Genomic DNA, 15,397 nt, shown 5'->3' with positions numbered 1-15,397 from the left:
GAGGCCAATTCACTAAATATATTCAAAAGGGAGTTAGATGAAGTCCTTACTACTCGGGGGATCAAGGGTTATGGCGAGAAAGCAGGAAGGGGGTACTGAAGTTTCATGTTCAGCCATGAACTCATTGAATGGCGGTGCAGGCTAGAAGGGCTGAATGGCCTGCTCCTGCACCTATTTTCTGTGTTTCTATGTTTCTAATTGAATGGATAGCCCTGTCATACACTGATGATCCAGATCCCACCACAAGTCCATGAATTGAATGGATAGTACAGTCATACACTGATGATCCAGATCCCACCACAAGTCCATGAATTGAATGGATAGCCCTGTCATACACTGATGATCCAGATCCCACCACAAGTCCATGAATTGAATGGATATTACTGTCATACACTGATGATCCAGATCCCACCACAAGTCCAAGAATTGAATGGATCGTACTGTAATACGCTGATGATCCAGATCTCCCCACAAGTCCATGGATTGAATGGATAGTTCAGTCATACACTGATGATCCAGATCCCACCACAAGTCCATGGATTGAATGGATAGTACTGTGAGACACTGATGATCCAGATCCCACCACAAGTCCATGGATTGAATGGATAGTTCTGTCATACACTGATGGTCCAGATCCCAACACAAGTCCATGGAGTGAATGGTAAATACTGTCATACACTGAATGATCCTGATCCCACAAGAATTCCATGAATTGAAGGGATAGTTCTTTGATACACTGATGATGCAGATCCGACCACAAGTCCATGAATTGAATGGATAGCACTGTCATACACTGATGATCCAGATCCCACCACAAGTCCATGAATTGAATGGATAGTACTGTCATACACTGATGATCCAGATCCCACTACAAGTCCATGGATTGAATGGAAAGTAATGTCATACGCTGATGATCCAGATCCCACCACAAGTACATGAATTGAATGGATAGTACAGTCATACACTGATGATCCAGATCCCAACACAAGTCCATGAATTGAATGGATAGTTCAGTCATACACTGATGATCCAGATCCCACCACAAGTCCATGAATTGAATGGATAGCCCTGTCATACACTGATGATCCAGATCCCACCACAAGTCCATGAATTGAATGGATAATACTGTCATACACTGATGATCCTGATCCCACCACAAGTCCATGAATTGAATGGATAGTACTGTCATACACTGATGATCCAGATCCCACCACAAGTCCATGAATTGAATGGATAGTCCAATCATACACTGATGATCCAGATCCCACCACAAGTCCATGAATTGAATGGATAGCAGTCATAAACTGATGATCCAGATCCCACCACAAGTCCATGAATTGAATGGATAGTACTGTCCTACACTGATGATCCAGATCCCACCACAAGTCCATGAATTGAATGGATAGTACTGATATACACTGATGATCCAGATCTCACCAGAAGTCCATGAATTGAATGGATAGTACAGTCATACACTGATGATCCAGATCCCACCACAAGTCCATGAATTGAATGGATAGTACAGTCATACACTGATGATCCAGATCTCACCACAAGTCCATAAATTGAATGGATAGTACTGTCCTACACTGATGATCCAGATCCCACCACAAGTACATGAATTGAATGGATAGTACAGTCATACACTGATGATCCAGATCCCAACACAAGTCCATGAATTGAATGGATAGTTCAGTCATACACTGATGATCCAGATCCCACCACAAGTCCATGAATTGAATGGATAGCCCTGTCATACACTGATGATCCAGATCCCACCACAAGTCCATGAATTGAATGGATAATACTGTCATACACTGATGATCCAGATCCCACCACAAGTCCATGAATTGAATGCATAGTACTGTCATACACTGATGATCCAGATCCCAACACAAGTCCATGGATTGAATGGATAGTTCAGTCATACACTGATGATCCAGAATCCACCACAAGTCCATGCATTGAATGGATAGTACTGTCATACACTGATGATCCAGATCCCACCACAAGTCCATGCATTGAATGGATAGTACTCTCATACACTGATGATCCAGATCCCACCACAAGTCCAAGAATTGAATGGATCGTACTGTCATACGCTGATGATCCAGATCTCACCACAAGTCCATGGATTGAATGGATAGTTCAGTCATACATTGATGATCCAGATCCCACCACAAGTCCATGGAGTGAATGGTAAATGCTGTCATACACTGAATGATCCTGATCCCACCAGAATTCCATGAATTGAAGGGATAGTTCTTTGATACACTGATGATCCAGATCCCACCACAAGCCCATGGATTGAAAGGAAAGTAATGTCATACACTGATGATCCAGATCCCACCACAAGTCCATGAATTGAATTGATAGTACAGTCATACACTGATGATGCAGATCCCACCAGAAGTCCATGAATTGAATGGATAGTACAGTCATACACTGATGATCCAGAACCCACCACAAGTCCATGAATTGAATGGATAGTACTTTCCTACACTGATGATCCAGATCCCACCACAAGTACATGAATGGATAGTACAGTCATACACTGATGATCCAGATCCCACCACAAGTCCATGAATTGAATGGATAGTTCAGTCATACACTGATGATCCAGATCCCACCACAAGTCCATGAATTGAATGGATAGTACTGACATACACTGATGATCCAGATCCCACTACAAGTCCATGGATTGAATGGAAAGTAATGTCATACGCTGATGATACAGATCCCACCACAAGTCCATGAATATGAACGGATAGTAATGACGTACACTGATGATCCAGATGCCACCACAAGTCCATGAATTGAATGGATAGTAATGTCATACACTGATGATCCAGATCCCACCACAAGTCCATGAATTGAATGGATAGTACTGTCATACACTGATGATCCAGATCCCACCACAAGTCCATGAATTGAATGGATAGCCCTGTCATACACTGATGATCCAGATCCCACCACAAGTCCATGAATTGAATGGATAGTACTGACATACACTGATGATCCAGATCCCACCACAAATCCATGAAATGAATGGATAGTGCTGTCATACACTGATGATCCAGATCCCACCACAAGTCCATGAATTGAATGGATAGTACTGTCATACACTGATGATCCAGATCCCACCACAAGTCCATGAATTGAATGGATAGTACTGACATACACTGATGATCCAGATCCCACCACAAGTCCATGAATTGAATGGATAGCCCTGTCATACACTGATGATCAAGATCCCACCACAAGTCCATGAATTGAATGGATAGTACTGTCCTACACTGATGATCCAGATCCCACCACAAGTCCAAGAATTGAATGGATAGCCCTGTCATACACTGATGATCCAGATCCCACCACAAGTCCATGAATTGAATGGATATTACTGTCATACACTGATGATCCAGATCCCACCACGTCCAAGAATTGAATGGATCGTACTGTAATACGCTGATGATCCAGATCTCCCCACAAGTCCATGGATTGAATGGATAGTTCAGTCATACACTGATGATCCCGATCCCACCACAAGTCCATGGATTGAATGGATAGTACTGTCATACACTGATGGTCCAGATCCCAACACAAGTCCATGGAGTGAATGGTAAATACTGTCATACACTGAATGATCCTGATCCCACAAGAATTCCATGAATTGAAGGGATAGTTCTTTGATACACTGATGATGCAGATCCGACCACAAGTCCATGAATTGAATGGATAGCACTGTCATACACTGATGATCCAGATCCCACTACAAGTCCATGAATTGAATGGATAGTACTGTCATACACTGATGATCCAGATCCCACTACAAGTCCATGGATTGAACTGATAGTAATGACGAACACTGATGATCCAGATGCCACCACAAGTCCATGAATTGAATGGATAGTAATGTCATACACTGATGATCCAGATCCCACCACAAGTCCATGAATTGAATGGATAGTACTGACATACACTGATGATCCAGATCCCACCACAAGTCCATGAATTGAATGGATAGTACTGACATACACTGATGATCCAGATCCCACCACAAATCCATGAAATGAATGGATAGTGCTGTCATACATTGATGATCCAGATCCCACCACAAGTCCATGAATTGAATGGATAGTACTGTCATACACTGATGATCCAGATCTCACCAGAAGTCCATGAATTGAATGGATAGTACAGTCATACACTGATGATCCAGATCCCACCACAAGTCCATGAATTGAATGGATAGTACAGTCATACACTGATGATCCAGATCTCACCACAAGTCCATAAATTGAATGGATAGTACTGTCCTACACTGATGATCCAGATCCCACCACAAGTACATGAATTGAATGGATAGTACAGTCATACACTGATGATCCAGATCCCAACACAAGTCCATGAATTGAATGGATAGTTCAGTCATACACTGATGATCCAGATCCCACCACAAGTCCATGAATTGAATGGATAGCCCTGTCATACACTGATGATCCAGATCCCACCACAAGTCCATGAATTGAATGGATAGTACTGTCATACATTGATGATCCAGATCCCACCACAAGTCCATGAATTGAATGGATAGTACTGTCATACACTGATGATCCAGATCTCACCAGAAGTCCATGAATTGAATGGATAGTACAGTCATACACTGATGATCCAGATCCCACCACAAGTCCATGAATTGAATGGATAGTACAGTCATACACTGATGATCCAGATCTCACCACAAGTCCATAAATTGAATGGATAGTACTGTCCTACACTGATGATCCAGATCCCACCACAAGTACATGAATTGAATGGATAGTACAGTCATACACTGATGATCCAGATCCCAACACAAGTCCATGAATTGAATGGATAGTTCAGTCATACACTGATGATCCAGATCCCACCACAAGTCCATGAATTGAATGGATAGCCCTGTCATACACTGATGATCCAGATCCCACCACAAGTCCATGAATTGAATGGATAGTACTGTCATACACTGATGATCCAGATCCCACCACAAGTCCATGAATTGAATGGATAGTACTGTCATACACTGATGATCCAGATCCCAACACAAGTCCATGGATTGAATGGATAGTTCAGTCATACACTGATGATCCAGAATCCACCACAAGCCCATGCATTGAATGGATAGTACTGTCATACACTGATGATCCAGATTCCACCACAAGTCCATGAATTGAATGGATAGTACTGTCATACACTGATGATCCAGATCCCACCACAAGTCCAAGAATTGAATGGATCGTACTGTCATACGCTGATGATCCAGATCTCACCACAAGTCCATGGATTGAATGGATAGTTCAGTCATACATTGATGATCCAGATCCCACCACAAGCCCATGCATTGACTGGATAGTACTGTCATACATTGATGATCCAGATCCCACCACAAGTCCATGGAGTGAATGGTAAATACAGTCATACACTGAATGATCCTGATCCCACCAGAATTCCATGAATTGAAGGGATAGTTCTTTGATACACTGATGATCCAGATCCCACCACAAGCCCATGGATTGAAAGGAAAGTAATGTCATACACTGATGATCCAGATCCCACCACAAGTCCATCAATTGAATTGATAGTACAGTCATACACTGATGATGCAGATCCCACCAGAAGTCCATGAATTGAATGGATAGTACAGTCATACACTGATGATCCAGATCCCACCACAAGTCCATGAATTGAATGGATAGTACAGTCATACACTGATGATCCAGAACCCACCACAAGTCCATGAATTGAATGGATAGTACTTTCCTACACTGATGATCCAGATCCCACCACAAGTACATGAATGGATAGTACTGTCATACACTGATGATCCAGATCCCACCACAAGTCCATGAATTGAATGGATAGTTCAGTCATACACTGATGATCCAGATCCCACCACAAGTCCATGGATTGAACTGATAGTAATGACGAACACTGATGATCCAGATGCCACCACAAGTTCATGAATTGAATGGATAGTAATGTCATACACTGATGATCCAGATCCCACCACAAGTCCATGAATTGAATGGATAGTACTGACATACACTGATGATCCAGATCCCACCACAAATCCATGAAATGAATGGATAGTGCTGTCATACATTGATGATCCAGATCCCACCACAAGTCCATGAATTGAATGGATAGTACTGTCATACACTGATGATCCAGATCCCACCACAAGTACATGAATTGAATGGATAGTACAGTCATACACTGATGATCCAGATCCCAACACAAGTCCATGAATTGAATGGATAGTTCAGTCATACACTGATGATCCAGATCCCACCACAAGTCCATGAATTGAATGGATAGCCCTGTCATACACTGATGATCCAGATCCCACCACAAGTCCATGAATTGAATGGATAGTGCTGTCATACATTGATGATCCAGATCCCACCACAAGTCCATGAATTGAATGGATAGTACTGTCATACACTGATGATCCAGATCTCACCAGAAGTCCATGAATTGAATGGATAGTACAGTCATACACTGATGATCCAGATCCCACCACAAGTCCATGAATTGAATGGATAGTACAGTCATACACTGATGATCCAGATCTCACCACAAGTCCATAAATTGAATGGATAGTACTGTCCTACACTGATGATCCAGATCCCACCACAAGTACATGAATTGAATGGATAGTACAGTCATACACTGATGATCCAGATCCCAACACAAGTCCATGAATTGAATGGATAGTTCAGTCATACACTGATGATCCAGATCCCACCACAAGTCCATGAATTGAATGGATAGTACAGTCATACACTGATGATCCAGAACCCACCACAAGTCCATGAATTGAATGGATAGTACTTTCCTACACTGATGATCCAGATCCCACCACAAGTACATGAATGGATAGTACTGTCATACACTGATGATCCAGATCCCACCACAAGTCCATGAATTGAATGGATAGTTCAGTCATACACTGATGATCCAGATCCCACCACAAGTCCATGGATTGAACTGATAGTAATGACGAACACTGATGATCCAGATGCCACCACAAGTCCATGAATTGAATGGATAGTACTGACATACACTGATGATCCAGATCCCACCACAAGTCCATGAATTGAATGGATAGTACTGACATACACTGATGATCCAGATCCCACCACAAGTCCATCAATTGAATTGATAGTACAGTCATACACTGATGATGCAGATCCCACCAGAAGTCCATGAATTGAATGGATAGTACAGTCATACACTGATGATCCAGATCCCACCACAAGTCCATGAATTGAATGGATAGTACAGTCATACACTGATGATCCAGAACCCACCACAAGTCCATGAATTGAATGGATAGTACTTTCCTACACTGATGATCCAGATCCCACCACAAGTACATGAATGGATAGTACTGTCATACACTGATGATCCAGATCCCACCACAAGTCCATGAATTGAATGGATAGTTCAGTCATACACTGATGATCCAGATCCCACCACAAGTCCATGGATTGAACTGATAGTAATGACGAACACTGATGATCCAGATGCCACCACAAGTCCATGAATTGAATGGATAGTACTGACATACACTGATGATCCAGATCCCACCACAAGTCCATGAATTGAATGGATAGTACTGACATACACTGATGATCCAGATCCCACCACAAATCCATGAAATGAATGGATAGTGCTGTCATACATTGATGATCCAGATCCCACCACAAGTCCATGAATTGAATGGATAGTACTGTCATACACTGATGATCCAGATCCCACCACAAGTACATGAATTGAATGGATAGTACAGTCATACACTGATGATCCAGATCCCAACACAAGTCCATGAATTGAATGGATAGTTCAGTCATACACTGATGATCCAGATCCCACCACAAGTCCATGAATTGAATGGATAGCCCTGTCATACACTGATGATCCAGATCCCACCACAAGTCCATGAATTGAATGGATAGTGCTGTCATACATTGATGATCCAGATCCCACCACAAGTCCATGAATTGAATGGATAGTACTGTCATACACTGATGATCCAGATCTCACCAGAAGTCCATGAATTGAATGGATAGTACAGTCATACACTGATGATCCAGATCCCACCACAAGTCCATGAATTGAATGGATAGTACAGTCATACACTGATGATCCAGATCTCACCACAAGTCCATAAATTGAATGGATAGTACTGTCCTACACTGATGATCCAGATCCCACCACAAGTACATGAATTGAATGGATAGTACAGTCATACACTGATGATCCAGATCCCAACACAAGTCCATGAATTGAATGGATAGTTCAGTCATACACTGATGATCCAGATCCCACCACAAGTCCATGAATTGAATGGATAGCCCTGTCATACACTGATGATCCAGATCCCACCACAAGTCCATGAATTGAATGGATAGTACTGTCATACACTGATGATCCAGATCCCACCACAAGTCCATGAATTGAATGGATAGTACTGTCATACACTGATGATCCAGATCCCAACACAAGTCCATGGATTGAATGGATAGTTCAGTCATACACTGATGATCCAGAATCCACCACAAGCCCATGCATTGAATGGATAGTACTGTCATACACTGATGATCCAGATCCCACCACAAGTCCATGAATTGAATGGATAGTACTGTCATACACTGATGATCCAGATCCCACCACAAGTCCAAGAATTGAATGGATCGTACTGTCATACGCTGATGATCCAGATCTCACCACAAGTCCATGGATTGAATGGATAGTTCAGTCATACATTGATGATCCAGATCCCACCACAAGTCCATGGAGTGAATGGTAAATACAGTCATACACTGAATGATCCTGATCCCACCAGAATTCCATGAATTGAAGGGATAGTTCTTTGATACACTGATGATCCAGATCCCACCACAAGCCCATGGATTGAAAGGAAATTAATGTCATACACTGATGATCCAGATCCCACCACAAGTCCATCAATTGAATTGATAGTACAGTCATACACTGATGATGCAGATCCCACCAGAAGTCCATGAATTGAATGGATAGTACAGTCATACACTGATGATCCAGATCCCACCACAAGTCCATGAATTGAATGGATAGTACAGTCATACACTGATGATCCAGAACCCACCACAAGTCCATGAATTGAATGGATAGTACTTTCCTACACTGATGATCCAGATCCCACCACAAGTACATGAATGGATAGTACAGTCATACACTGATGATCCAGATCCCACCACAAGTCCATGAATTGAATGGATAGTTCAGTCATACACTGATGATCCAGATCCCACCACAAGTCCATGAATTGAATGGATAGCCCTGTCATACACTGATGATCCAGATCCCACCACAAGTCCATGAATTGAATGGATAGTACTGTCATACACTGATGATCAAGATCCCAACACAAGTCCATGGATTGAATGGATAGTTCAGTCATACACTGATGATCCAGATCCCACCACAAGTCCATGCATTGAATGGATAGTACTGTCATACACTGATGATCCAGATCCCACCACAAGTCCATGAATTGAATGGATAGTACTGTCATACACTGATGATCCAGATCCCACCACAAGTCCAAGAATTGAATGGATCGTACTGTCATACGCTGATGATCCAGATCTCACCACAAGTCCATGGATTGAATGGATAGTACTGTGATACACTGATGATCCAGATCCCACCACAAGTCCATGGATTGAATGGATAGTTCTGTCATACACTGATGATCCAGATCCGACCACAAGTCCATGAATTGAATGGATAGCACTGTCATACACTGATGATCCAGATCTAACTACAAGTCCATGGATTGAATGGAAAGTAATGTCATACGCTGATGATCCAGATCCCACCACAAGTCCATGAATTGAACTGATAGTAATGACGTACACTGATGATCCAGATGCCACCACAAGTCCATGAATTGAATGGATAGTAATGTCATACAGTGAAGATCCAGATCCCACCACAAGTCCATGAATTGAATGGATAGTACTGTCATACACTGATGAACCAGATCCCACCAGAAGTCCATGACTTGAATGGATAGTACTGTCATACACTGCTAAACCTGATTCCACCACAAGTCCATGAATTGAATGGATAGTACTGTCATACACTGATGATCCAGATCTCATGACAAGTCCATGGATTGAATGGATAGTACAGTCATACAGTGATGATCCAGATCCCACCACAAGTCCATGGATTGAATGGATAGTACTGACATACACTGATGATCCAGATCCCACCACAAGTCCATGGATTGAATGGATAGTACTGACATACACTGATGATCCAGATCCCACCACAAGTCCATGGATTGAATGGATAGTACTGCCATACACTGATGATCCAGATCCCACCACAAGTCCATGAATTGAATGGATAGTACTGTCATACACTGATGATCCAGATCCCACCACAAGTCCATGGATTGAATGGATAGTACAGTCATACACTGATGATCCAGATCCCACCACAAGTCCATGGATTGAATGGATTGATCTGTCATACACTGATGATCCAGATCCCACCACAAGTCCATGAATTGAATGGATCGTACTGACATACACTGATGATCCAGATCCCACCACAAGTCCATGAATTGAATGGATAGTACTGTGATACACAGATGATCCAGATCCCACCACAGACCATGAATTGAATGGATAGTACTGACATACACTAATGATCCAGATCCCACCACAAGTCCATGAATTGAAGGGATAGTAATGTCATACACAGATGATCCAGATCCCACCACAAGTCCATGAATTGAATGGATAGTACAGTCATTCACTGATAATCCAGATCCCACCACAAGTCCATGAATTGAATGTATAGATCTGTCATACACTGATGATCCAGATCCCACCACAAGTCCATGAATTGAATGGATTGTACAGTCATACACTGATGATCCAGATCCCACCACAAGTCCATGAATTGAATGGATAGATCTGTCATACACTGATGATCCAGATCCCACCACAAGTCCATGAATTGAATGGATAGTAATGTCATACACTGATGATCCAGATCCCACCACAAATCCATGAATTGAACGGATAGTAATTACATACACTGATGATCCAGATCCCACCACAAGTCCATGAATTGAGTGGATAGTACTGTCCTACACTGATGATCCAGATCCCACCACAAGTCCCTAAATTGAATGGATAGTACACTCATACACTGATGAACCAGATCCCACCACAAGTCCATGAATTGAATGGATAGTAATGTCATACACTGATGATCCAGATCCCACCACAAGTCCCTAAATTGAATGGATAGTACACTCATACACTGATGAACCAGATCCCACCACAAGTCCATGAATTGCAACTCACTTCAAGGTAATGTTCACCATGACCGCCTGAGCAGTAATCTGATGGAGCAGATAACCTGCCCATTGTAGAAATTGGGAAGGTATTACAATGGGCTGGCGATCTATTCCAATCCATTACCTCCAAGGCAATGAAGGTGAAAATGACCCATACTGAACATCCACTCTCCCATCACAGACAAGGACATGTGACTATACCTCTTTACCACATGCCAATAACGATCGCCACTCCTACCCTCATCCAAGAAGGACTCTCAATTTCGTTTTTTTGTTTGGAATCAGTCCCAGATGTTAATGGCTATAAAAGTTCCTCATCTACTGGCTAAGTAGTTTAAGGTTCTAATTCCTTACCACCACAAAGGAATGTACAGCAGGCCAGGGAGAGACAGGCTGAAAAGTAACAGCCACCAGCTTCGTATGAAATATGCAACCAAAGGCAGGATCATATAGCCGATTGCAAAGGCAATGCAAACTCCCAGTGTCGCGAACACAACCCGAATGGATTTCCCAAGAATTTCCGATCCTGTAGGAAGAGAATAACCATGTCAGAACAAGTGACTGAGAATCATTTCTGAATTTTATTTCATTTCCTATTATGGCCACACTAAAAAAAAACTTTTCTTTTGTGTTCAGTTAAAAAGCTTTCAGTAATGAAGTTGAATGCTGTCCCTTTTACTGCCAGGAACTATCCAGCCCTATAATTGCTCGGTAACCAGGCCATGTAACTCTGTGAGTTTTTACCCCGTGTCCATTTGCATCTGCATTTTGGCTGCTGCATCAGACCTGAGCCATTCACTTCTATTCCCACTCCCCCTTTGTCTCTCTGACCCAAAGCCCTACCCCAACCCTTCATTACTCAGTGACCTTCCTATTCTCCTGCTTTTAGACAAGACTGCAGCTTCCCTCTGTGCCTCCCTGCATTCTCCGAAGGGCCCACCGAGGTACTCGTCGCTGCCTCCTCATGAGCAGCAACTCCAACTCCCCCATCTTACTCTCTCACCGACCTTCCCGCCCAGCTTGCCTGGGGGAGTGGGGGGGGCTAACCTTGCCAATCTCCTCCCCGTACAACTCATCCCTCCAAGCACTGAACCTGTGGATGCTGGCAGTGGATCAGCCATCACCGATCCTCTCCTGATCTCCTTGCAGAATCTCCGTCCGTTTACAAACAAGACCCTTGCCATCCATGAGCTTATCGTGGATGATCGCATCGCCAACATGGCCCTGATGGAAATGTGGCTGAGGGGCGATGACACCTTATCTTTAAACGAAGCCTCCCCGCCCGGAAATACCTTCCACCACTTGCCCCGCCCAGACTGCCATGGTGACGGTGTGGCTCTCATCACCAAATCACACCTTGGTCTGTCCCCCTGCCCCTCCAGCACTTTCTCCCCCTTTCAGCATCTCACCTTATTCCACCCCTCTCACCTCTCATTTAAAGTTCTCATTCTCTACCGCCCACCCAGATATGATCAAACTGTTATCACCGAGATATCCTCACTGCTTTCCTCCCTCAGCCTCTGCACCGAGCGACTTCTCATCCTCGGTGATTTCAACCTCCAGCTAAATTCCTCATGCTCTCTCTCCTGAGTTCACCGCCCTCCTATCTCCCTTACTCTCTCCCTCCACGTGAACTCCCCAACACATTCACGGCCACCCTTGCCTGTGCCATCTCTCGTGAGTTGGACAGTGAGGAGCTTGCCAAGGTTAGCCACCCATGGCCTCGTTATTCCCACTGTGTCAATTGCAGATAAGGCCATCTCTGACCATCTCTAACGTTCTCCACCCACTTTCCCTTCCCCCACCCAACCCTACTTCCTTCTGTGTCCGCCCTGGAAAAAATCTCTCCAAACTCTTCCTCTGACATTCCTCCTTGCCTCAACCCTAAACTCACATCTTTCTCCTGTTCCTCATCCTGTCCGTGAGACCCACTTCCTGCTCCCTTGACCCTATTCCCACTAAACTGCTGACCACCCAACCTCCTTTTCTGGCTCGCATGTTAGTGACATTGTTAACGGTTCTCTCTCCTCAGGTACTGCCCCCCCCTCTCCCTCAAACCTGCCTCATTACCCCTTTCCTCAAAAAAACAAACTTAACCCGACTGTGCTTTGCAAACTACCTCCCCATCTCCAGCCTCCCTTTCCTCTCCAAAGTCCCTGAACGTGTTGTCGCCTCCCAAATCCGTGCCCATCTTTCCTGGAATTCCGTGTTTGAATCCCTTCAATCCAGTTACTGCCCCCGCCACAGGACCGAAACCGCTCTCATCAAAGTCACAAATGACATCCTTTGTGAGTGTGACAAAGGTAAGCTATCCCTCCTCGTCCTTCTCGACCGGTCTGCAGCCTTTGACACAGTGACCACTCCATCCTCCTCCAACACCTCTCCCCCATCGTCCAGCTGGGTGGGACTGCACTCGCCTGGTTCCATTCTTATCCATCTCATCGTAGCCCGAGAATCACCTGCAACGGCTTCTCTTCCCACCCCACATCGTTACCTCTGGTGTCCCCCAAGGATCTATCCTTGGCCCCCTCCTATTTCTCATCTACATGTTGCCCCTTGTCGACATCATCCGGAAACACAGCCTCAGTCTCCACATGTACACTGACCTCACCACCACTTCTCTCCACCCCTCACAGTCTCTAACTTGTCCGACTGCTTGACCCACATCCAGTACTGGATGAGCAGAAATTTTCTCCAATTAAATATTGGGAAGATTGAAGCCATTATCTTTGGTCCTCCCCACAAACTGCGTTCCCTTCCCACTGACTCCATCCCTCCCCCTAACTCCTGTCTGAGGCTGAACCAGACTGTTCGCAGCCTTGGTGTCATATTTTGTTATGTCTGTAGTGCACTTATGAATGACCCCACGAGGCAATGTGTTGTACTCAAACTGTAGTAACCTTGGTCCTTTATTCATAACTCCAGAGTGAGGCACAAGCATGATGGGCAGCCTTTTATACTGGGCCCTGCACACCTATACAGGTGACCCTCAGGTCTCCCACCACAGGTGACCCTCAGGTGGACAGCCTCTGCCACAGGGGCAGGAAACCCCAGTCTCCACCAGTTGCACCCTCTAGTGGTGCCAGTATAGTATATACACAGTGTAAACTTTATTGATAATACATCAGGTAACAAGTCTCCATCTTATGCAACTATACAGTGACTACACAGAGAGTATATCTATAGTCTGCATATATAACATCACTCTCCCCAAGTCCTTTGTGCCGATTACCTTGGCGCTATGTGCTCTCCCCAGACATAAGTGCTGATAGCCCTTGTACCTTGGCTGTGCTTTGGCTTGGCTCTCTCCCTGTTAAACCCCAAGTCCTTTTGCCACAACGTTGGGTAGTGGTTACCAGTTTGGATGGTTCGATGATGCAGTGGAGGTTCCAGTGGGTTCTGGTTGTGATCCATGTGTGTGTCCATGGTTACATACATCCATTCCACCCACCCCTCCCCCCCCACAGCGAGATCATGCAGCTGGGCCGTTACATTAACATACAGGATCAGACACAGAGCAAGTACAAAGAAATGACGTTACAGTTTGTATCGTGACACCTTGGTTCAGTGACTTACATTCGTTACATTTTACGATCGTGTGCCAGGATTGGGTAGATTGCATTCACGGTTCAGTCATGGTCAGTACTGAGGTATGTACAGGTATGCGAGGACGCAGGTTCCAGAGCAACCGGACGTGGTCCTAGTCGTCTGATGGTGGCGCTGCCCCCTGCTAGTGGCGGGGGCGCTTGGTTCGCTCACCGAGCCAGGACTCAGGGCCTTTGCCGTTGCCTACTGGTGGGCAGAGCTACAGATGTGTGTGGCCTCCCTGTCCTCCTTTGAGGGCTGCAGAATCTTCTGCCTGCTCTCTAACGGTGTTGGGAACCTGGCTGTTCCAGGTCCCGTTTGGGGAACTCGCTGGTTCTGACCTTTTGCTCCCGGACATGGCCGAGGTAGTGACTGGGTCTGGGGGCTGCACCGTCTCCACCCGGG

The 15,397-nt window shown here is 44.5% G+C and overlaps 1 protein-coding gene across 1 annotated transcript in view; it reads right to left on the bottom strand.

Annotated features, from left to right (window-relative positions):
- Positions 1 to 15,397, bottom strand: part of LOC139250546 (organic cation/carnitine transporter 2-like) — a 336,028-nt gene that overhangs the window by 260,077 nt on the left and 60,554 nt on the right. The window contains exon 4 of the mRNA XM_070872923.1: positions 11,762 to 11,933. Within this exon, the coding sequence (XP_070729024.1) occupies positions 11,762 to 11,933 (172 nt within the window). The remainder of the gene's footprint in view (positions 1 to 11,761; positions 11,934 to 15,397) is intronic.

Source organism: Pristiophorus japonicus, unplaced genomic scaffold (assembly GCF_044704955.1).
Source record: "Pristiophorus japonicus isolate sPriJap1 unplaced genomic scaffold, sPriJap1.hap1 HAP1_SCAFFOLD_388, whole genome shotgun sequence".
Lineage (NCBI taxonomy): Eukaryota > Metazoa > Chordata > Chondrichthyes > Pristiophoridae > Pristiophorus > Pristiophorus japonicus.
The sequence above is the reverse complement of the archived record's forward strand: the minus strand, read 5'-3'. Positions and strand labels throughout refer to the sequence as shown.